The sequence below is a fragment of the Bos javanicus genome, chromosome 27 (assembly GCF_032452875.1).
Source record: "Bos javanicus breed banteng chromosome 27, ARS-OSU_banteng_1.0, whole genome shotgun sequence".
In the NCBI taxonomy this organism is placed as follows: Eukaryota; Metazoa; Chordata; class Mammalia; order Artiodactyla; family Bovidae; genus Bos; species Bos javanicus.
In genome coordinates, this window is record NC_083894.1 from 14,902,438 (window position 1) to 14,927,492 (window position 25,055).

Sequence of the window (25,055 nt, forward strand, 5' to 3'; positions counted from 1 at the left end):
AAGGTCTCAGTTTTGGTTCTTGCAACACCCGAAGGAGCTGGGTATATGTTACTGTTTCCGCTTTACAGTTAAGGAAACTGAGGAACAGATTTAAATTATCCATTCAAGGAACTCACGGTAATATTAGTAAATATCCAAACTCAGAACCTAGGTCATGTGATCCCATATTCAATCACTGACTCACACCGCCAGTTGTCTCCCAGGGTTTACATTTAGATTTCCTGACCTACAACAGATCCGCTGACTTGGATTCCATGCAGATTAAAGACCAAGAAAACTGTATTTTTTTAAAGCTCTCAAGGTAGATCTGATCGTTTCTAGGGAGGGGGGGAAAAAATCTCTGCACAATACACTGGAGCAGGAAAGTAAATGTCAGGAGGGATTTCCCACCTCTTTGGTTTCACACAATGAAAGATACAAACGGGCCCCACCGACCCAAAAGGGACTTGATGCCTCCCACAGAACCAGCCACAAAGCCTGAATTAAAAATATGTCAGAACATTTGAGGGTTCCCCAGAACTGTTAAAGGGGAAAATTCCATGTATATAAAACGTAGTCAATAAAGAAGAACTGAAAGTGAGAGGTTTTTCATAAAACCCTCCGTGTTCACACTGTATCATCCACTGAGAGAGGGCGGGGTTTCAGGTTGGCCAGTTTCAAAAGGGCGGTGATCTGAAGAGGGCTGAGTGAAACTTTATTTTTTATGGTAAACGAATATCAGAGCACAAAATCACTCAATGCAGTTTTTAACATTCCCAGGGGGAAAAAAAAAAAAACCCATAAATTTATCTCTGAAAGAATTTTTCCTGAAGTACACAAGCAGAATCTAAAGGTTTATGCTTAAAGATACAGACCTTTAAAGAATCAGACTCTTGCACTTTTTTATAGATCAAAGGAGATCTGGGGTGACACAATCTGAAATCAATCTCGAGACACAAAATTGATTCTGATAGGCAGATCTTTTCAACTGTGTGTGTACGTGCAAGCATACATAACTTAGTGATTCAACAACAGCAACACCACACAAACACACACACACACATCTCCAAACCTAGTCTCCCAGAAATCATGCCCAAATCACGCAACCATGAAAGTAATGACTGAACCTAGCAATCACCCACCATGAATCCCCTTGAAAGGGGCCAGGGACCTAAACAGACATTTTTCCAGGGTGGCTATACGCACTGGGTATGGAAGGACTGAACACAACAGCAGATGTAGAGACCTCTGCCCACCTGTAGGCAGAAGAGATGAGCCCGGCTCAAGCTGAGAACATCTGAGATAATTGTGAGCAACGCAGAACAAACATAGCTTGACCTCCAAGCGGAATCCAGCCTTCTTATCTCCCACGGCTGCTCCACTCCCCCAATATCTATAAGATGTTCCAGTGTTGCTTGCTATTTTTGTTTGGACTTCTCACTGTGTTCTGAGATGGCCTGATATTTACACAAGTACAAGCCTGCTTTCAAAGTGCAGAGCAGGAAAAGGTCGGAATTACCCGATGACCTCCAGGGCTCAGGGAGGGGGCCTTGGCGCCTGGGTCCAGGCAGACCTCTGCGGAGAAACAGGAACCTCATAAATCAGGGTGGGAATCAATCGAAGTGATGAGAACAGTGAACCTGGATGCCGCCTCCTTCCTTCCTCAAGAAACAGCCCAGGGAAACCACAAAATCAAGCATGAGGACAAATCCAGATCAGACCTGGTCTCTTCAACAAGCCAATGGAGAGATGGCAAAAAGGGAGCGGGCGTTGCTCATAGTCAGGAACCAAACACAACCTAGGGGTCTGCTGTGGCTTCTGATGGAACAAATAAATCCTAGAAAGATATCTGAGGAATAGTCAGGTATTCTGAATAGGAACAGGGCAGTAATGGCACTTTAAATGATGACTAATTATGATTAATTTATGATTATCCAATTGGTAATGGTATTGTGAATCCATAAGAAAATGTTCTTGGGTCTTACAGATATACCCAGTCAGGGAGTTGCTTTAGTTACCTCCCAATTAATAGTTGTCCAATCTAGATGTGAGTTTTAAATCTAGAAGGGAATTTGCTACATTATTCTTTCTAGTCGTTAGATCATTCAAGCATACTATGTGTATTTGCAAATACTTATAATAAAAAGCAACTGGCCCAAGCCACAGCCACGTTCAGGAGCTAGGTACAATGCTGCTGTGCAAACCTCCTTATCGCTTCTCCAGAGGAATCCAGAGCACCTGTTCCATCAGCCCCCACCTCCTGGAAACAGGAGATGGAAACAAATTCAAGGCGTTAATTAGCCACCTATCTATCTTCCCTGGTGGCTCAGTGGCAAAGAATCTGCTTATTAAGCAGGAGATGCAGGTTCGATCCCTGGGTCAGGAAGATCCCTGGAAGAAGGAAATAGCAACCCAATCCAGTATTCTTGCCTGGGAAATCCCATGGACAGAGGAGACTGGTGAGCTCCAGTCCACAGGGTTGCAAAGAGTCGGATACAACTGAGCAACAGACTTTCATTCACTTCCCCACCCCTTCATGTATTGGAAGCAGGAGATGGAAACAAATTTAAGGCATTAATTGGCCACCTATTTATCTCTCACTAGGAATGCACTGGGTATGATGGAGTCTCCGTTTGAGAGCAATGTGACCATTGCCAACCCAGTGTTCTTGAGTCTAATTATCTTAATAGAACATATACAGAGTCATCGATGTTCCTCCCCTTCAAGTAGCCATCCTTCATGCATTCATTCTCAGCACAATGTTACCTGGAGCCTCCAGGGTGTCAGGCCTGGCGCTGAGCTCTCAGCAATGGTCAAGACAGCCCTGGTACATGGCCAGCCTGGAGTGCCTCCCCGTGAGCACCCGGAAAGACAAAGCCCCGAGGGTGGCACAGTTTTTCTAAGACTCAGAACAGCCTTCAGCAGAAGAGAATTGGGGATGACCTCAAACCACTCAAAATACAAGTAGGGATTCTTGGGCTTATGAATGGGCGGGAATAACAGTGGGGTCTGAGTGAAATATTTATGCAGACAGCCGAACGCCAGCAAGCCTAAGTTAGCAGAAAACCTATAAACCGATGCTCTGGGGAGGTGTGGGTACAGACAGGAAATGCCCCGAGGCCACCCAACATCTACAGTGACTACAGCCACAGGGCGTTTCCGTCTGCATTGGGCCCTCAGGCAGCCCAGGAGCTGCGGGCACAGCATCGTCCTGGGAGGTGCCATCTGCTGCAGCCACTGCCCCCTCTCTGTCCTTCAGCCTGGCCCACGCCCAGCCCAGCAGAGAACAAGGGGGTGGAGGTCTCCTGTCCTTCTGCACCAGAGAAGGCACTCAGGAGCCAAGAGCCAGGTGAGTAAGGCTCCACACGAAGGACTGCCTGAGGGGCGCTAAGTGTTCAGCTGCACCAAGAAGAATCCATTCACTTTCTGGTCCTCTTTAGAGCCCAGTGGATTGCAAGGAGATCAAACCGGTCAATCCTGAAGGAAATCAACCCTACAAATTCATTGGAAGGACTGATGCTGAAGCTGAAGCTCCAATCCTTTGGCCACCTGATGTAAAGAACCGACGCCTCGTTAAAGACCCTGATGCTGGGAAAGACTGAAGGCAGGACAAGAAGGGGACAACCGAGGATGAGATGGTTGGATGGCTTCACCGACTCAATGGACCTGAATTTGAACAAACTCCAGAGATAGTGGAGGACAGAGGAGCCTGGTGTGCTGCAGTCCATGGGTTTGAAAAAGAGTCGGACACAACTTAGCGACTGAACAACAAAATCCAAAATACAAGGACACAGGGGTTTGAGCAAAAGGTATCTTGGTGGACAGCCCAGGTGAAGAAGTAGCTCTGAGAGGGGGTGTACGCTTCCTTGGGCTGTCATAACAAACTGCCACCCACTGAATGGCTTAGCACCACAGAAACGGATCCTATTATTTTTTGGTGGAGGCCAGAATTCCAAAATCAAGACATCAGCAAGGCTCTAAGGAGAATCCTGCCTTGCCTCTTCCAGCTTCCAGTAGGTCCGGGTGCTCTTGACTTACGGCTGCAGCACTCTAGTCCCTGCCTCCTTCTCCACTTGGCCTTCCCCTCTGTGGGTGTCTCCTCGTCTGTGTCCTTTATTTTTTTAAGATTTTTTTAAAAATTTTTATGCAGACCATTATTTTAAAGTCTTCACTGAATATGTTACAATATTGCTTCTGTTCTATGTTTTGGTTTCTTGGCTGCTAGGCATGTGAGCTCTTGGCTCCCTGACCACCCTTGAACTGGAAGGTGAATTATCTTAACCACTTGACTGCCAGGGAAGTCCCTCTTCTGTGTCTTATAAGAACCCTTGTCACTGGATCAGCCCACCAGGTAATCCAGGATGATCTCCTCTCGACATCTTTAAGTTAATTACATCTGCCAAGATCCTTTCTCTAAATACGGTCACAACCACGGGTCCTGGGGGTCAGGATGTGGACATATCTTTGAGGGGGGCTACCACTCAACCTACTACAGACAACAACAAACCGCAGTGTATTAAGAGCCCACTTGCAGGAGACGTGGTGACGTTTGAAGCACACCACTGTGTCAAGCTAGCCAAAACGGGTGGGTGGGTTTTGAAAAGGAAAAAGCAAAGGCAAACAACTGACTTTCTTCAGAAATCAGGAACATCTGCTTTAATTTCACATCCCAAATCAATATAGGCAATATTACCAGTTCTTCAGGATATAATCCTCCTAAACCCATGAGCCTTGATTTCCTTGTCTGCAATATGACAAAAAAATCTACCTGATGACTTGTCGAAACTCAACATTCAGAAAACTAAGATCATGGCATCTGGTCCCATCCCTTCATGGCAAATGGACAGGGAAACATTGGAAACAGTGACTTTATTTTTGGGGGTTCCAAAATCACTGAAGATGGTGACTGCAGCCATGAAATTAAAAGATGCTTGCTCTTGGGAAGAAAAGTTATGACCAACCTAGACAGCTTACTAAAAAGCAGAGACACTACTTTGCCAACAAAGGTCTGTCTAGTCAAAGCTATGGTTTTTCCAGTAGTCATGTATGGATGTGAGAGTTGGACTATAAAGAAAGCTGAGCGCTGAAGAACTAATGCTTTTGAACTGTGGTGTTGGAGAAGACTCTTGAGAGTCCCTTGGACTGCAAGGAGATCCAACCAGTCCATCCTAAAGGAAATCAGTCTTAAATATTCACTGGAAAGACTGATGCTGAAGCTGAAACTCCAATGCTTTGGCCACCTGATGGGAAGAATTGACTCACTTGAAAAGACCCTGATGCTGGGAAAGATTGAGGGCGGGAGGAGAAGGGGATGACAGAGGATAAGATGATTGGATGGCATTACCGACTCGATGGACCAGACCTGCTCTGGGAGTGGACAGGGAGGCCTGGCGTGCTGTAGTCTGGGGTTGCGAAGAGTCGGACACGACTGAGCGACTGAACTGAACTGATGACTTGTTTCTTTGGAAGAGGCTAACTACAAAGCCCCTCCAGGATACAAACCTAAAATACTACAGACACAGCAAGGCTGGAAAAATATATCGTTTACCCTAAGACCTTAGAATATAGGACAGGTCATTTGAAATGAGCACATGCTTTACTTAAAATATTTCTGTTTACTTCTATGCCATCTTGTTTCAGAAGGGACTTATTTAAATAGATACATTCAAATATAATACACCATTACATTTAAAATAAATGAAAAAATAGGTAAACGAGGAGGAAGAAAAAAAGAAATAAGATTGAGAGATATCTGCAAAGATAAAAATGAAGTAAGGAGCAATATTCATACAAAAATTAGGCTGAACAGTATTTGTACACTTGTTAGGAATAGCCACAATCTGGCTGTCAGCTCCGGCACGTGATGCAAAGGTAAAGCCTGACCTGCTAAATTATTCATCGTGTCCTTAAGATTAAAAACACGGGGAGGTAGAGGAGGAAAAAGACACTTGCTCAGAAGAACCGTAATACTCCTAGTAGTGGGAGAGAAATCTCTCTTGGGCTGTCTTAAAGAAAGTATGCTGTAGTCATTGCTTTTCTAGATTATAACTGAATGTTTCCAGGTGTTCTTTATGTTTACATCCAATGGCTTCCTAAGAGTCAGGATCAACTAAACTGAGGGTTTTGAGGTTGATAAAAGTAAGAAAGTATTTATGTACGTATGTGGGAGGGGGTTGTGAATGACAGAATACTGCTTTTTTCGGACAGGTAGGCACACAAACAGGGTTTCATAATAAAAGTAAAATAAGTTTTTTAAGACAAAAACAAAAGTTGTCTTTACGTAGAGAATACTGAAAAGAAAATCAATATGCTCCTTTCCCAATAGAAAGCCCTAGAGTTTCCATGTCCTCCAACCCTAGAAAACAAGGAGAAGCAAGAAAGAATATTCAGAGATGGAGAAGGGTAAGAAGCACTGAATAGAAATACAGCCAAATGCTTCCCACAACAGTCATCCATGAGACCAGAGCCTTAACTCAGGGTCGAGGCTACAGTCTGAAGTGATGATAAATCTTTTTTATGATTCTTTGATATTTTCATAATCACTTTTGCTTGGTTGGTTTTTGTAATAAATAAGCATACTATTTTGAACACAAAGAACAATTTTACTTGGGGCAGTCCACACGCAGCTGCTTTTAGTAGGGATCTCTCTGTCACAGACACACACACACACTCACATACACACATACACATACACACACGCACACACTTACCTTGCTAAGCCACTTCAGCCCTGGTATCATATTTGAGTTGATCTGTTCTTCCAGCCACGGGCGCATACGCATCCTTTCCACCGGCATGGTGTCTTTCTGCAGAAGAGCAAACACAACATCAGACATTTCTGCTGCTCACTGTCATGTCCGCAGGTGAAGTCTGACACCATGCCTGACCAACTGTATACTCCTCTTTCTCAAAATCGCATAGCTTATGTGCACCCAGGGGCTGGGGGGCTATGAGAGCATATTAGGGGCTTTGCCCTGGAGCATCCTGCCCCACTCATTCCCGAGGGGCTGTCTCCGTGGGGTGATGGTGCGTGAGGGCCACGCCGGCTCTCAGCTAAGAGGGGCCCATGATGAAGAAACGCAGCCAGTCAGAGGGCTCGGATACCTAACGCTGGGTTTTGCGCATGCGTGCTCAGTTGCAGCCAACTTTTTGTGACCCTATGGAAGTAGCCTGCCAGGATCCTCTGTCCATGGGATTATCCAGGTAAGAATACTGCAGTGGGTTGCCATTCCCTTCTCCAGGGGATCTTCCTAACCAGGGATCAAACCTGCATTTCCTGTGTTTCTGGCATCAGCAGGCAGATTCTCTACCACTGTACCACCTGGGAAACCCTAAGGCTGGGTTTTACCCCCTCCCAACCCGGCTGTGTTTACGGCAGATAACTTCAGTGTATCAGGTACCCAGAGGACCAGTGTTTTACAAGTACCCTTTGGCATCATCTTTTATTTAAGAGCCAAGGGTGGACACAGCCATTCCTTTGGGATATCTGAGTTATTGACAAGCTTCGAAATCCCAACACGGGCATGTTTGGGCAAGCTCTTAAGGTATCAGGTTCATTTGGTTTCAAGGTCTTTCACCAATTAGCCATCCCCTCCTAATGTAGTCTGTCTCCTGGCTTCAGCATCACTTTTATGTGAAAGCATCTCTTATTCAGAGTGCTCCCTCAAGAATCCTTCTTCACTGCCACCGGCCCCCTCTGACCTGGGGTCACCTTTCCTCCACCAGCCCACAAAACACCCCTCCCGCCTCCTTCCAGATGCATTTCTACACAGTCTATCCCTTGCCCACCTAAATATACCCAGAGTGGGATCACTCATTCATCTTCAGCCTATTTACACACAAGTCTGCATTCGATCCAAAAGCAGAGACAATGGCGACCAAGTCTCCAATTCCACAGGACATCATGGATGGTAGGACACGACGCTCTTTTCAACCCTTGGCTGCCTCATCTATCCTTGGCTCATTTTCTCCTCCAGAAATGAGCTCTGGATATTCTGCTCCGATGACTTTGGGCTAGGATGATCACAGTCTCAGTAACGCTCTCTTCCAGCTCGCAAAGGACTTCCTGTCTCCTCTGTGCCCAGCCCACAGCTTGCACCAGAGGGCAAGCATCACTATGAGCCACCTGGAGCTGCACTCTCTGCCCGTAAAGCCTATTTTGACTCTAGAATTAAGGCTAGCCCTTGCCTTTCCCTCGGACCTTTTCCCTACTTCTGACCCACTCCCTGTCACAGACACCGCCTCCTCCTTGCTCCTCTTTCCCAGCCTCGCCAATCCTGAGCCATTCTCCAAGATCCAATCTCCGCCCTCCTCCCCACAAGGCCTCCCAGACATGCCAGCTGCAAGAATCCCTCCTCCTCCACGTCCCACAATGCCCACGATCTTGTACTGCTCATCGGAAAATCAAACATTGCTATAGGGCAGCTATTCTAAGGTTGTGTTTATTCTTACTAACTCTTACCTTTTTAAACGGAAACTTCTCAGCTGTGCCCACCCTCTCCTCTTTCCAAAGAGTAACTTCACTGAGAGCAGGAACTCCAGCTCTCATAGGTCTTTGGATAATCCTACAAAACCTAAATGCAGCCGTGCCCTCCAAGAGAGGTGCAATACAAGGACCAGTTCTGAAGGTCAGCCAAGATGGGATCACCACGGCAGGCTGGCCCTATCCACTCATCTGGTGGCTTCAGGAATAAGAGGAACCACAGGGACACCCCAAAAGGACGTGGAAGAGCCACAGGGAGCCTCACATGGCTGCTCTGAATGGGTCTCAAGCTGTTCCGATCACTCACTCCTCCATTCACAGGCCATGTATCAAGAGTGATGCTCCAGGAACAGGAAGGAAGGAGATGGTCCCTGCCACCTAGAGATTCCTGGTCTAGCAGGAGACAGGGGACAAGACAATTCCCACAGCCCAGGGTGCCTCCTGTGTACAGAATGATAAGGAGAGAGTTCTGGAAGCATGGGGTAAAGCTGTCCACATTAGATCCACTGGGTGACCAAGCATAGCGAAGGCTCTGCCCAGCTGACCCTGCAGATCCTCCTTCTTAAAAAGATCTCAAGACACAGAGGTCTGGGCAGTAGAGAGGGGCGAGGAGGCATGGATATAAGGTGACAGCTCTTCTGAAGGGATAAGATGAAAGCAGAACCGCTGTGGCCCAGGAACCTCTGCAGCCCTACCTTAGCTCAGCAACACGGAAATATGCCCCTGCTTTCCATCTGTAATTTATAACATGTTCCTCCCCTATTTTTTTTTTTTTTTACAAACAACCCATTTAGGAAAAAATGGTCACCTGAAATAAGGCAAAAAACTTTGTATCTTTAAAGCCTGTGTGGGGAAATACAATCAATCTTCATTATTCGACGATTTCATATTTGCAAACGTACCTATTCACTAAGTATTTCTATCACCCAAATTGATCCTTGGGGTGTTCCCTGGCCCAGAGACGTGGAAATCCTGAGTCAGCCGGTCCACACGCTCCCAACTAAGGTCAAACCGGTGACATCCTGCCTTCTTATTTCAGCTCTCACACTATAAATACATGTCCTTTTCACAGTCTATCCAGTGCAACATTTTTCACATTTTCCTGCCTTTTTGTCGGTGATTTTGCCATTTAAAATGGCCCCCAGAGTGGGCTGTCTGAAACGCTGTCAACCATCTCTAAGTGCAAGAAGGCTGTGATGTGACTTTTAGAGAAAATATGTGTGTGAGATAAACTTCCTTCAGGCACGAGTTACTGCTTGTTGTCTACAAGATGTAATAAATATGGAGTCTTTAAAACAGAATCATGTAAAACAAGATTACATATCAATGAGTTGATGAAAATGTGATCAGAGGCTCACAGGAACCTAATGCATTTGGAGAAGAGGGAAATGCAGACACAGACAGATAGAGGCAGCTTCCCAGGTGGCTCTGTGGAACAATCTGCCGCAATGCAGGAGGCGCAGAAGATGTGGGTTTGATCCCTGGGTCAGGAAGATCCCCTGGAGGAGGAAATGGCAGCCCACTCTAGTATTCTTGCCTGGAGAATGCCATGGACAGAGGAGCCTGGTGGGCTACACAGCCTATGAAGTGAAGTGAAGTAGCTCAGTCGTGTCCCGACTCTTTGTGATCCCATGGACTGTAGTCTACCGGGCTTCTCTGTCCATGGGATTTTCCAGGCAAGAGTACTGGAGTGGGTTGCCATTTCCTTCTCCAGGAGATCTTCCTGACTCAGGGATTGAACTCAGGTCTCCTGCATTGCAGGCAGACGCTTTACCCTCTGAGCCACCAGGGAAGCCACACAGCCTATAGGGACTCACATAGAGTCAGACACAACTGAGTCACTGAGCATACATACACACACACACACAGAAGCCCACGTGCAGACACAGTCACAGGGGGAAGATAGCCATGTGAGGACAGAGGCAGAGACTGGAATGATGCAGCCACAAGCCAAGGACTGCGTGCAACCACCAGAAACTGGACGAGGCCAGGAACGACCCTCCCCTGGAGGTTTAAGAGGGAGAACAGCCCTACAAACACTTTAACCTGGGGCTTCCAGCTTTCAGAACTGTAAGAGAATAGATTCCTGTTGAAGTCACACAGTTTGTGGTACTTTGTTATGGCCACCCTAGGAAACTTAATGCAGAAGATGCTCTGAGTCAGGTGACAGGTCTCCTGCTCTGTCTACAGTTAAAGAAGATGGGACAGCAGACAGTGCAAAGACCCCGAGGGCAGGAGGACCAGCTGCAGAAGGCAGTCAGCAACAGGGTGATGTCAGAGGCAGGCTGACCCCACAGGCCTGCAAAACCATGCTTAGGATTTTGGTCATCATCCCAAGAGTGAAGAGAAAACTAGAGATTTATACCAACCAATGATATTATCAGTGTTGTGAACAGTAAAGATAAGAGCTGATTATAAAACCTAGACCAGGGCTCCACCAACATTAACACACACAAATCTCGATTCAGGAGGTCTAGGTGAGCCCTGGGATTCTCAATTTCTAACAAGCTCACAGGTCACTGGATCACACTCTGAAGAGCAAGGCTCCAGACTCACTTGGTTCTTCTGCGAAGAGTCTGGTTCTTCTTGCTACAAAGTCTGGTCGTCCCGGCAGACAGCCCCCCTCCACTAGTCTCTGTGCGTCGTGTTCTGCGGCGTCATCTATCTGTTGACCCAGTCCATTTACATACGTCTTTCTAACAAGGATGCAGCTCAGCCAAACCTCAACGTTTACCGCTCACCTAGCCAAACTCTATGGAAATCCCACATATAGAAACTGTTCTAAATCTTTAGTCAGGACTGTCATAAATTATAAGCAGATTTTTAGGAAAAGCAAATACAGCAAGGATCTGATCAGAGTAGGGAAAACTCTATTATCAAGTGCTTCACTTACTTCAGGTTCCATGGTATTGTGTGTGTGTGTTTTAACAGCTAGGACATCCCCGATGATACACAATGAAAGCTAACCCTTTTACACGGAAGCACTTCCTCTTTCTCATTCGATTTTAGAGCCTGGCTCCCCCTCCCACACACTAAACAGGTAATGAATTACCAGTGGTCTTGCCACATGATCGAGAATAAAAAGGTCGCCATTTGACATAGATTTCTCCTGACTATCAGAGGCTGGGTTTGCATCTGTGAAAAGGGAAGATGGAACTCAACGTTGATCTAGCACAGGCCTACGAGGCACGTGCTTTCCAGCTTCCATTGGTGAAATTCAAGGAGCTAGCTGGGTCTTCCTTCTCTGATGCACGTTTCCCTTGGGCAGAAACACTCAAGCCACAGGAAACCTGAACAGAGTTGAAAAAGTCAGGGAACTCGACAGGGAAGACAAAGAGGTGCTATTTTTGCCAAGAGGACCGAAATACATCAGGAACTTGGACTTTGTGTTCCAGTTCTGACTTTGTTAACTACTGTGCGTCCCTGGGTCAGTCACTCAATCTCTCCGGTGGACACTTTAATCATCTAGAAAAAGGAGGAGTTTCACAAAGATAATTTCCAAGGTTATCTGTGACTCTAGGAATCCTTTTATAACATAAAGGCTCATACTCTGATTTAACTTTTTTTGTAAGCTTCATTTCCTGTACATGGTGCGTTAAATGTGAAAAACTTAAATTTTATGCTTCTATAAACCTAAACATGGGCTTCCCTGATGGCTTAGATGGTAAAGAATCTGCCTGTAATACAGGAGACCCAGGTTTGATCCCTGGGTCGGGAAGATCCCCTCGTGAAGGGAATGGCTACCCACTCCAGTATTCTCACCTGGAGAATTCCATGGACAGAGGAGCCTGACGGGCTACAGTCCACAGGGTCGCAAAAGAGACGGACACGACTGAGTGACTACACTTTCAAACCTAAAATATGATGCATCTACCCTCAAGCTTGACTTTGAAAAATCAGCTATCCTAACATCTTTGAGATTTGGGGTTGGGATCATCTTTGAAACCATGGCATTGATTATAAATCAATTCAGTGCACGGCAAGTATTTAGAATATTACAGGCACCAGGACTGCTACATGAAGGCACAAGAGCTGTCCGCTGTGTTTCAAGGAACAAACTCACACCCCCCATGAGGCTGACAATGCTGACTCTGGTCCTGATTAGTGCCATTAACCGAGATCTTGAATTTTAACCTAAATAACTGCGGTTTGGCTCTTAGAATAGTAGGCCACTTACTAAGCACTTACTAGATGCTAGCCATGGAAACCAGGGTTTTCTGGGAGCTTCTCACTTCTCTTCAACCGCAGAAGGTAGGGACTTTATCACCCATATTTCAGATGAGGGGATAGGTTGGGGAACTGCCCGGGAACCCAGACTCTCGTTCAAGTCTGTCTGCAATGCCCGGGCTCAGAAACCCTAACATCTGCCTTCCTCTTGCTGCAGAAAACACTCAGATGGTCTTTTAACTGTTCTACTTACAGAGACTTTCCCAACCCCTCTCTGATTTGCATACCACTGACATGTTAATCATCCTAAAACACCACTTAAATCATGTTAATGTTCAGTACCAGAGACTTCTAATGTCCTTGCTGGATTTAGAGAATAAAACTCTGGGCTGAGAGAGGGGGGTTGCTTCTGGTAATGGCATGGTAGGTAATTCAGACCTAACTCCCCTAGTGAAATACTAGGAAACCTGAACAAAGCGTGTTTTTCAAAATACAGTTAGAAACATCAGAGAACTAACAAGGTGGTAAAGAATTAGGAGGCAAGATCTGGGGGAAGGAAGGAATGCAGGAAGGTAAGCCTGATATTTGGGGCTGCTCTTCTCCAAGCCTAGAAGCAACTGCTGAACCCAGAGAGGAAGCTGCAGGCCTTCGAAGATGAGCAGGGCTATGGACACTTCCAGTGACCAGGGGCATAAGAACTGAAGTCAGGAGCCAGCTAGGAAAAGGCATAAGAACTGAAGTCAGGAGCCAGCTAGGCAAAGGGAGTCCTGGGAACTCCCCACTCCCAAACACGAAAGTCGTGTAAGGTATAAAACGAAATGGAAATAGACTAGCCTCAAACACTAAAGCCTGGCTTTTTGATTAATCTCAAGCCTTGATCAAATTGAAATGATCTGGAACTACCTGAAGTCACCTCAAAACATATCTTGAGGAAAGATAACATTATCCTAAGATTTATATTCTATCTGGGACTTTTCAGATACAACGGCCAGCATTCAATCAATACAGCTAGGAATCCGAGGATGGAAGACAACAAAATAGAAAACCAAGGAAAGTAGTAAACAATAGAAACGGACTAATAGGGACACATACGCAGACTTTAGACAGAACTAACGGATACACAGACACCAATGTTTCCAGACAGCCTTTAAACAAGTATGCTTAACACAGGAAATAAAAGACAAGATAGAAAATTTTTTCAGAGAACTGAACACTGTAAAACTGGAAATTCTACACTAAAGGATAACTACTGATCATTTCAAAGTAAGAATTCAGTGGATGAGTTTACCAACACATTAGACATCACTGGGGGAAAAATGTGAACCAGAAGATAAAACAGACACGAATAAAGCACTGAGACAAAAGAATGGGATATGCGTAATAAAGGATCAAAAATCCATAGCACTGATAGACTGTACTTTAGACCTAAAAAGTTCTGGTGGTTTAGTAGCTAAGTTGTGTCTGACTCTTTTGTGACACCATGGACTATATGTAGCCTACCAGGCTCCTCTGTCCGTGGGATTCTGTCCATGGGATTCTCCAGGCAAGAATAGTGGAGTGGGTTGCCATTTCCTTCTCCAGAGGATCTTCCCAACCCAGGAATCAAACCTGGGTCCCCTGCATTGCAGGTAGATGATTTCAGAGCTACGAGGGAAGCCCAAAAGATCTAAATATTGGTAGTTGGAAGTTCTACAAAGATAAGAGAGAAGAATGAGGCAGAAGCAATATTTCAAGAGACAGTGATCAATTACCATCTAACCACAAATTTATACTCACTGCTGCTGCTGCTAAGTCACTTCAGTGTGTGACCCCGACTCTGTGCGACCCCGTAGATAGCAGCCCACCAGGCTCTGCCATCCCTGGGATTCTCTTATACTCACTACGGATCCCAAACTGACTACTATAAATAAAGCCACACCTAGGCATAATGTAGTACCTTTGATGAAAACCAAAACATAGAGAAAAATCTTAAAATCAGCGGAAGAAAAACAGGTTCTTAAAGAAGAAAAAAAAAGCTCATGATCTTCAAAAAACACAAAACCCAGAAGCCTTATAGTGACTACTCAGCAGAAACCATGGAACACAGAAGATGATGGAAAAGATGCCTTTAAAGCTCCTGAAGTAGGACTTCCCTGGCGGTCCAATGGTTGGGACTCTGCATTTCCACTGCGTGGGGTGCGGGTTCAGTCCCTGGCTGGGGAATTAGGATCCCCGCATGCTGTGTGTCGGGACCAAAACAATTAAGTTAAAATAAATTTTAAAAAGCACCCAAAGAAAATAATTGCTCTTTTTAAATGTTAAATACAGTGAAAATTTCCTTCAGGATGAAGAGGAAATAAAGGCATGTTCACTTAGAGGCAAACCTAAAGATCTTCCACCAGCAGCCCCGCCAAACATCAGTTCCCAGTTACAGCATCACAGACGGTGGGTCACAGCGTTGGAAGAGGGCAGGCAAAAGCCTGGGAGCGAAGTTGCTGATAAGCACAGGGCTTAACTTGGAGGCTGTGTCACAGAAGCCAATCACAGTGGTGCCCTGCCCCATTGCTTCTGCAGCTGCATCATTTGTTTTAAATATGCCTGTGCAGGCTGCGGCTTCTCCTCACAAAGCCACGTGCCAGCCGGACATAAATGTCACCCTCCCGACAAAAGCCAACTCGAGTCCGTTTTCACCCATTAACCCTCTCTCACAGTTCTAACCACTGGACCCTCTCCCCCTATGGATGTACTGTCTGCGATATCCATTCATCCAGGGTACCACCAAATATTTATTCAACACACATTATTACGAGGAACTGTGTGCTAAGTGCTGAGGAGAATTCAAAGATGTGTAAGACACGATCACTACCCTCGAGGAATTAGTAAATTAACTGGGGGCATGAGACATAAATTACATAAAGCTACCTAATAATACTATAATTATCATAACAAAAGACTGCAATAGAGATCAGAAGGCAGTGGGTGGTTAAATGCCAACTAGGTGAACTCGTTCATAAATCATTATTAGATGGGTTCCTAAGCGAAAGCTTTATGGTAGAGAAAGAGTTTACAGGGTAGGGCGGGATCACTTACGTAGACAGAAGACTGCAAGCCAAGTCAGGCAAGGTAAGCGCTGGTGTTTATGGCCAAAGCAGAACTAAGAAAGGCCTCTTTGCTGATGTGGACAGAGCAACTGATTCACGTATCAACATGGGGCAGCTTCATAAGAGTCAGCCAGTGTTAAGAAGCACAGACTGGATAGTTCGCATATTAATATATTCATCGCAAACCCTCACAATCGCCCTTGTCAGTTAAGTATTACTATCCCCATTTTAGAGATGAGGGAAAGCCTAGCTTACAAAGGTACATTAAAAAAGTGTCCAGGTCACCCAAGCCCCCAGATTTGAATCTGGGAACCAAGATTTGAATCCAGGTCTTGCTGGAGGCTCTCAAATGCCCCACTAGACACTGGGCTTGTTTGCAGGGTTACTGAAAAGTCCTGAATGGCTATGTTTCGTCATGAACCAAGCACCACTCCACACACGAAGGCAAGGAAGCCAGTGGCCAGAGCTACTGCTCTGTTGAGGATGGTGGCTGTGAGGAAAGGGAAAACACACGAGTGGGGATACACTCGTAGGAATATAATATAGCAATTTTTAGTGGTGATTTCTCCTGGATATACAGTAGTCCTTCCCAAAATGTAAGTTCCTCTTACATGACATCCTATGCTCCTCATATTGACTTTTATGTACCTTTTGGAAAAAAATAAGAATTTCAGTTCAAAATTATGTGAACTTAGAGGAAGTTGGAATTGAAAATTAAAAATCACCATCACCATGACTGTTATCATCATCATCTTTATCCTCATCACACTGGTTCAAGGCCTTACGTAGAATGAGATACCAATGCTAATAACACACAGTTATACTTTGCCATACTTTCTCTTCACCTATAGCAGCACCCCAACCTGTATGTGCAATTATCCAGAGAATCAAAAAAAAAAAAAGATTCTCTGGCCGCATCCTAGAACTACTGAATAAGAATCTCCAGAACTTAAGAAGCAGTTATTTATTTTTTAAATTTTTAAAAAATTTTTTATTTTGTATTGAGGTATAGCCGATTAACAGTACTAAGACAGTTTCAGGGACTGTCAGGGACTCAGTCATATGCACATATATATGTATGGTGGGCTGCCGTCTATGGGGTCACACAGAGTCGGACACGACTGAAGTGACTTAGCATAGCATAGCATAGCATGCTCCCCTAAATTCCCCTCCCATCCAGGCTGCCACATAACACTGAGCAGAGTTTCATGCATTATACAGTAGGTCCTTGCTGGTTATCTATTTTAAATAGAGCAGTGTATACCTGTCCATCCCAAACTCCCTAACTATCCCTTCCCCCCACCCCCCTACCCACCCACCACGGCAACAATAAGTTCATTTTCTAAGTCTGTGAGTCAAGAATCAGTTATTTTTTATTATCCTAGGATACTTTTTATGCAGGTAAGTGTATGTAGTAATACATATACTTAGAATCATTAGCCAACGGCCTTTCAGATTTCATATGGTTACTAAACAACTGAGTCATGGGAAAACTGGGAGGCCAAAGGTGAATAGATTTCCTCATCAATGGAATACAACTGCATATGAAATTAAAAGTCTAAATACCTCTAAGTACCGCAGAGCCAGTTTCCCATACTGAGAATTATCCAAACTACCGTTTTGCATATTCACCACTGCACACCTACAAATTTCTTATTAGGGATGTTTTCTATACCCTTTTAGAAGACATTACCAGACCTCCTTTACAAAAAATCTCCCTGTTTCTGACCACAAACTACGCTGGCACCTGAAACAGGGCGATTTAACCTCTGAATCACAACCATAAGCTGACAGAGAAATTGACTTACAGCCTCCACACATGTGCTCGAAACACACCAAAATATCTCTGGTTTTCAGTACTGCAGGTGAGCCAACGGTCATTCTACAAAACAGTTCTCAATGTAGCCAAAAGAGAACAGAAGGTCTCCACCCAGGGAGGAAGCCTTCAACATCCATGCCACACACAGGTCACGTCTGTGCAGATGTGTGCTCCCCAACGAGAGGGTCCACCTCCGCCCGCCACGCTCCACATCCCTGCTCCGTCTCACAAGAATGTCCACTCTCGGGGCCCACTCCTTCCCAGACACAGCTCCCAAACACTTCACTGCAGACAGGTCTCACTGCCTCCCTCTTCTTGTTTGCTCACGTGGCAAAAATTCAGGACTGGGCTGAATAGTTGCTGTTTAGTCGCTAAGTCATGTCAGACTCTTTTGAGACTCCATGGACTACAGCCTGCCAGGCTCCTCTGTCCCTGAGATTCTCCAGGCAAGAATACTGGAGTGGGTTGTCGTTTCTTCCTCCAGGGGAACTTCCTGACCCAGGGATCGAACTCACATCTCCTGCTTGGCAGGCGGATTCTTTACCACTGAGCCTTCTAGGAAGCCCCCGGCCGAATGGTACCCAGTCATCATAATAATAATACCATTATAGATTTATGGTTTATCACTTCACCAGAGCTTTCAAACAGTCTCTGTCTTTTTTGTTGTTCCTTCTCCATCAGCGTTTCTCATTCTCCATGGGAGCACTTTCAGATTTTTCTACCCTCACTTCCACACTCATTGATCCCAGCAAATGATTTTGCCCCCCACCCCAGAGAGAAAAACAGAGGGCACCACTCTTCTTTCTGAATGTCTGACTCCCTTCCCTCTTCAGACTGCTCTGTGACCTCCTTTCGTCCTTCTTCAGACCAAGTGGGTGGTAATGTCACTCTGCAACAGAGAATGTGGAAGGTTTAAGAGGAGAAATACTTAGTGTGATCATCTCTGGGTTCATCCGTGATGCTGCCCAGGGCCTAGAGATGACCATTCTAGGCGAAGTAAGTCAGAGAGAGACAAATATCATATGATAGCACTAATGTGTGGGATCTAAAATGAAATGATACAAATTAACTTATTTACAAAACAGAAATAGACATACGGATGAGGAAAACAAACTTACCAAAGGGGAAAAGTCAGTTGCGGGGGTGGGGATAAATAGATTAGGAGTTTGGGCTTAACAGATACACATTCCTGTATATAAAATAGATAAACAACGAGGATTTCCTATATAGCACAGGGAACTATACTCAGTATCTTGTAATAAGCTATAATAGAAAAGACTTAATATGTACATATCTATGTATATATAACTACGTGTATATGTATAACTGAATCGCTATACAGTACACCTGAAAGTAACACAATATTGTAAATCAGCTATACTTCTACTTGAGAGAGAGAGAGGAAAAATACTGAGATTGGTTTCATGTCTATTGAATTTAAGGTATCTTTGGGATATCCCAAGAGATGCCAGATAGGCAATTAGATATGTGACGCCAGAGCCCAGGAGAAGTCTTGCCTGGTAATAGTCAGGCAGCCCTTTACAGATTGTTCAAATGCCATCTCCACAAAGCCCACACTGGCGAATTCAAAACTGCCCTTAAATCCATAATACGCGCTGCCTCTATCATGTACCTATGCTGTCTTACAGTCATCGCTGCATTTTGCCTTACTCCACCGAGACAAACTTCTGCTAACATTGCTACACATGTTAACATGTAGAACTATCTGAAACATCTAGCCTTGCACCTTGTACCCCGAAGGTAGCCAATAAACGTACACCAGCCCCCTCCAGCGGTAATGCACATGTTCTAAGCGGACAGGTCAGGGTCAGATCTCAGTCCTGTGACTTCCGTGTGATGGTGACCCACATTTTTCATCTGTAAAACAAGTGGTACCAATGTCCTGGGGCTTCCCTGGTAGCTGAGAAGTAAAGAATTCTCCTGCAATGCAGGAGACATCCCTGGGTCAGAAAGATCCCCTGGAGTAGGAAACGGTAACCCACTCTAGTATTCTTGCCTGGGAAATCCTATGGACAGGAGAGCCTGACTGGCTATACTCCACGGGGTCACAAAGAGTCACTAAGGGACAAAAGCAAACAGTATCCAAACAGTCTAACAAGGTAACCACTGGCTGTAAGTGGTTACTGAACACCTGGGATGTGCCTGGTGTGAAGGGAGAACCATTTGTTCCCAAAGACGACACACAGTTTCAAGGCCAGCTCTAGTCTTTCCAAGTCCCTGTGAGTGGTCCGGTGCCAGGAAAAAAACAAAGTGTCTGCAAGAGACAGCCCTGTGGGTTTCCTGCTAAGGCAGGTTATCCACCTGACACTGAGACACTTACTCTCAATTTTCAGTCGGGTTGGTTTGAAAAGGCCTGACTCACCCTCTGCAAGCGGAACCATCTTTGGGGAGGCAGCCCTGCTGCTAAGCGGTGAGCTTCTGTGAGTCATCCTTACCTCGGCCTAGACCTGTGAGCCCTTGAACACAGGGCTTGCCCCGAGTATCCCACGCCACACGGCAGCAATCCCAACAGTAGCTAATGAGGATTAAGTGTTTGGCAGGTTCTAAGCTGGTCAGGGGCATTATTTCACTTGACTCACAGCAACCTTAGAAAGCAGCTGCTACTAAAATGCCCATTTGATAGATGAAGCAACTGAGGCACGTAAGGTCAAGCAACTTGTCCACACTCACAGAAGGTGGGAGAGCTCCGATTTAAACAGAAGAATAGCACTGACATGTATGAACCACCGTGTGTAAAGCCAGCGAGCTAGTAGGAAGCTGCTTACATAGCACAGGGAGCTCAGCTCGATGCTCTGTGATGACCTAGAGGCCTGAGATGGGGGGTCGGGGGGTGAGTGGGAGGCTGGTTCAAGAAGAAAGGATATATGTACATATATAACTGATTCATGTTGTTTTTACAGCAGAAACTAACACAACATTGTAAAGCAATTACACTCCAATGAAAAAGTAAATTGAAAAATTAAAAATAAATAAAGAAACAGAAGGCGTCTTAGGCCCTCACTTAGCCTGTGGACTATGAGGCCAAACTGGGAACCACATAAAGAGGCATTGAGATCCCAGTGCCTCCCAGTTCGACCCAGCGCCCGCCCAGGGAGCCCTTGCTGGCCTGGAGCTCTGGTCAGGCTGCACTTGCCTGACCTGATGAGTAGAAAGCATCGGAGCCTCATTACCCAGCTCCACCCCCTTCAAGTCACACTTCCTGCCCCTTTTAGTACCCTCCTGGCTGGTGGAAATCAGCAACAGGGACTGCTGCATATCCTGTCCAGCCGGCTTTATTTTTGTAATTTGTAAGGAAAACAGCATTTCCCCACTCCCATACTCCAAAATAAAAATATTTTTCCACTCTCCACCCCTTTACACCTCCATCCCTTCTTTAAGAAGCAACAGGAAAGAATCTTTTTTTTTTTTTTTCCAAACTTGAATCACTGGGTGTATTTTCCAGTGGTTTCATTTTAGTTTCTGCCTCTGCCGTAAAGCAGGGTCCCTGGCCTGAGCACGGGCCACCTGGGACCTGGAGGGGTCTGATGAAAGCAGGAAGCGAGGAAAGCGCGCCCTGCCCTGCCCTGCCGGTTACTGATTAACCCAGGGAACTATTTCCGGAACGCAGACAAACCCCATAGAAGCCACTGCTCCACCATCGCAGAGTTGATTTCACAGGAACACTTTTGTAAGGTACCGAAAACCACGGAAGTGCTAGGCATTGTGGGTATTTGTCAATTTCCACAGCCGTCAGCGTGCGTGAAGAGCAATCACTTGCCCATGAGGCCTTCTGCTTCCCCTTCACTTCTAGGTTCAGGACCTCTAAAGCGTGCCAACACCCCAGCCCACAAACTCCAAACAGCTTCAGTCTCTCAGCGCCCTGTGGGTCCTCCACACTCTACATACCAGCTCACTTCTCTCTGGGAATTCAGGGGCGGGTTTTAAATCTACCCTTCCAAAAAAGCTTCCCCTGACCAATGCAGATTCGACTATTACCACAAGGCTCATTTTGTTTTTGTTGATATGACAGCTTCTGATAAATATCTGGACACTAAAGATAAGCAATCTTGTCTGACTCAGCTAATACATTTGACTGGGAATGTCTGAACAAGTGACTATGATCTCTGCCGGGCCTAGCGCTGTCCTTACTTACCAAGGATGGTGGCCAAGATGCAGGGCATTACCAGAGGAGGTCTGACTGCCACTTGGACCCTGGGACAGCATGGCAATCCCTGGGCAAGGTGGAGACCAGAGATGGCCCCACCACAACTGGGCAGGGCATTGAGGTTTCTTGGGAAAATGGCTGATTCCAGGGCTAAATCAGGGAAAGCTGAAAATGAGCTTGAACCATCTTGGAAGGAAACAGAAAATTCCTTTCTTTCTTGGAAAGAAAGGAAATGATCAAAGAACACTGGGAGCACATCGAAAAAATATAGTAGCCAACTTGAAAGGGCTCCCACTGGCCAAATCTGAGACAACTGGAGCACTGAAATAATGATAAAATTGTGTTATACCCCATTGAATGAAATAGGGATCTACAAAAAACTTAATAGGAAGAAGAGAAAGCTTTTCTGCAAAGTACAGTGCCAACTAACGATTGTGGAAAGATGATGGAACTAGATTGCCGTTTGGCAGCAATCCAAGTAGTAATTACTCAGTCATGACACAAGTTCAAACCAGTGGGTAAAAGGTTGATGAGAAAAGGACACTTATACAGTCTCAAAGTACCTCCCACAAAATATTCTGTATTACAAAGGGGAAAAAGTAACTTTACAGTGCAGAAGGCTGACAGATAATCTCCTTACTCAAATGATCGAATGCATATCACTAATAAAGGAACAAGTCAAAGACATACACCACCGGAGAAGAGGCAAAAAGAACAGAGCATCACGTCCGAGATATTCTTGCAGAAAATGCATCTTCTGAATTTAATCATGAGGAAACCGCCAACAAACTCACACTGACAGATGCTGGGTAAGATAACTGGCTTGTAGTCATCAAAAATCTCAAGTTCACGGACGCTTAGGAAAGACGGCAAAAGCATGACCCCTGAACCTGGACAGGATTTTTCTTTTTTTGCTACGAGGGACATTATTGAGACAACTAGCAAATCTGAACGGGATCTGTGGGTTAGAAAGTTCTCGTGCCCATTTCCTGAATCTGATGGTCACGTGGAGAGGTCATCCTTGTTTGCAGGATAGATACATTCAAGGATTCAGGAGTGCTGGAACTTCAGGTTGGCAAGTTTCTCTCCAGAGGTTGGGAAAATAGGAAAATTCTTTGTAAGTATTTTTGCAACTTTTAAGACTGAAATTAGCTGCAAAGAAAAAGACTTGGCAAAAAAGAAGACAGCCAAACATGCCAGTGATTTACTGTCCAGAGTGGGAAGCAACAGCATTTCTGCAAATATAACAAACTCTAGCCAATTCCTCCTGAGGTGCTTAAACTAAACGGCTGGTAGTTTTTTCTTAATCCATGGGTACCATGACTGTATAAAGTATGAGCATCGATCACCTTATCTGTCCACCCATGAGGGGCTGCACAATCAAGCAACAACGATCTGAACAGGGAACCCTGAAGCTTCATTTTCCAGGGAAGACGGTACACACATTTTAAGTAAAGGGTATGTGGGAAATGAACAGATGACCCCAAAAGCCAGCCTGCATATTTGAGAAGCCTCTCAGACTTCAGCATCCAAGAGTTATCTCCAAACATCTGAATTCATATTTAATTGAACTCATACTTGATTGAAGTTATTTAGATCTGGGGCTTCCCTGGTGACTCAGGCAGTAAAGAATCTGCTTGCAGTGAAAGAGACTAGGGTTTGATCCCTGGGTCTGGAAGATTCCCTGCAGAAGGAAATGGCAACCCACTCCAGCATTCTTGCCTGGAGAATCCCACGGGCAGAAGAGTATGGGGGGCTACAGTCCATGGGGTTGTAAAGAGTCAGACACGACTGAGCGACTAAATAGATGCTAGATTTAGATTTTAAAACATGAGCCTGGTTCCCAGGTGACACTGCTTCACCTTGTAGGTGAAGTCAGCAGCAGAATAAAGAAGTCAGAAGGCCAGGTCCCTGAGCCCCCTAGAGATGGCGGGTTTTGATGTCTTCAGGGGACCCCATACCACAGGATTCTCTGGGGGGCATTTCGGGCGAGTCCCAGTTGTCAGCAGAGCACCCACAGTGGGCATTCCTGGCCGGCATAGTTTCGTCTTCTTTCATGACCAGAGTTCCTGATCCCAACAGCCAATTTCCTGCACTTGGCTCAAGAAAAGCCCACCATGAGTAAGGGTTGTTTTTTTTTTTTTTTGCTTTTTGTGTCTTATATTTACAACTGTTCCTCAACGTGGAGAAAACAGAAGCCTGAAAAGCCTTCAGCTCTATTTGCTCTCACTTAGCTGATCGTTTCAGTAACTGCTCTGGCCTGCAAGTAACAAGCACAGCACATAGTTACGGTTTCCCCAGGAGAATAACTACAACACTGTGAGAACAGAAAGTGAAACCAGGGAGTCAAGAATAATTCCTGCCTTCAGCGGAGCCCACGCCAATCAAGTCCATTCTGATGGCTGCCCCGCACCTCTCAACCCCAGTCTGTTATCTGCCCAGCAACCAGAAGACTCTTGTAAAAGCATAAACATGATCTCCTTTAAAGCTCACTGTTGTCACCGGCTCTGGCTCCGGCTTCCCCTCCCGATGCTGGCCTACTCCCTGACCCTCGGGTCAGCAGGGCAACCCACGACCTCTGTACTTGCCATCCTCAAAGGCAACCCGCTGACTCACATGGCTCACGTCTTAGCTTCACAAGCACGTCCTGGGCAAGACTTCCTAGTCTCCCCAGGCCAGGCCAGACTCCAAACCTATCCGCCTCCCTAGTCAAGAATCTCCATGAGGTTCAAGAGCAAATGGCAAAGATTGATGCTGAGTTAATAAACTAGGACCTGACTGTGGATGTCAGGCAGGAAAGACAGTGAGAGGGGGAACAGAGAGGGAAGACAGCCTAGTAAAAGAAGGCTGGTACACAAACAATTACAGTGAAGAAAATAGTGATCTGCCCTTTAAAAAAAAAAAAAAAAGGAAGGTATATATAAATGCAACGATTAATTTGTCTGAGAAAGCCCTGGGATATATATTTTTACATTTTAAAAATTATTTCTTACAAGCACTGCTTTCCATTATTTTAGGGTTTCAAGATATAATCTGGAATCATATTTATTTCAAAGTGGTATATATGGAAATTCACAAGAAACTTACTGAGGCCCATCACCACTGCCTTTTCCATTACCCAGTATGCACAGATGGTCAGTACGGTGACCATATTATTTGTGGTCCAAAACGGAACACTTCTGAGTATGAATGGGGCCTTACTAATAATTATACCTTGCCTCTAAACAGATGTAAAGAGAGACTATCCCTGGGCGGGGCGGGGGGCGGGGGGGAGGAAGCAGGATGAGGGGGTCTTCAGGTCATAGGAGATAACTGCTCTTTTATTCAAAATCCTTGGACCGTATATGTTTTAGAATTCAGCAG

The 25,055-nt window shown here is 45.4% G+C and overlaps 1 protein-coding gene across 4 annotated transcripts in view; it reads right to left on the bottom strand.

The window, feature by feature from the left end:
- IRF2 (interferon regulatory factor 2) overlaps positions 1-25,055 on the bottom strand; it is an 83,639-nt gene that overhangs the window by 34,704 nt on the left and 23,880 nt on the right. For all 4 annotated transcript variants that reach the window (XM_061404153.1, XM_061404156.1, XM_061404155.1 and 1 more), the window contains one exon: positions 6,690-6,785. In XM_061404153.1, the coding sequence (XP_061260137.1) occupies positions 6,690-6,776 (87 nt within the window). In that variant the 5' untranslated portion in view covers positions 6,777-6,785. Of the gene's footprint in view, positions 1-6,689; positions 6,786-25,055 lie in introns of those variants that run through there.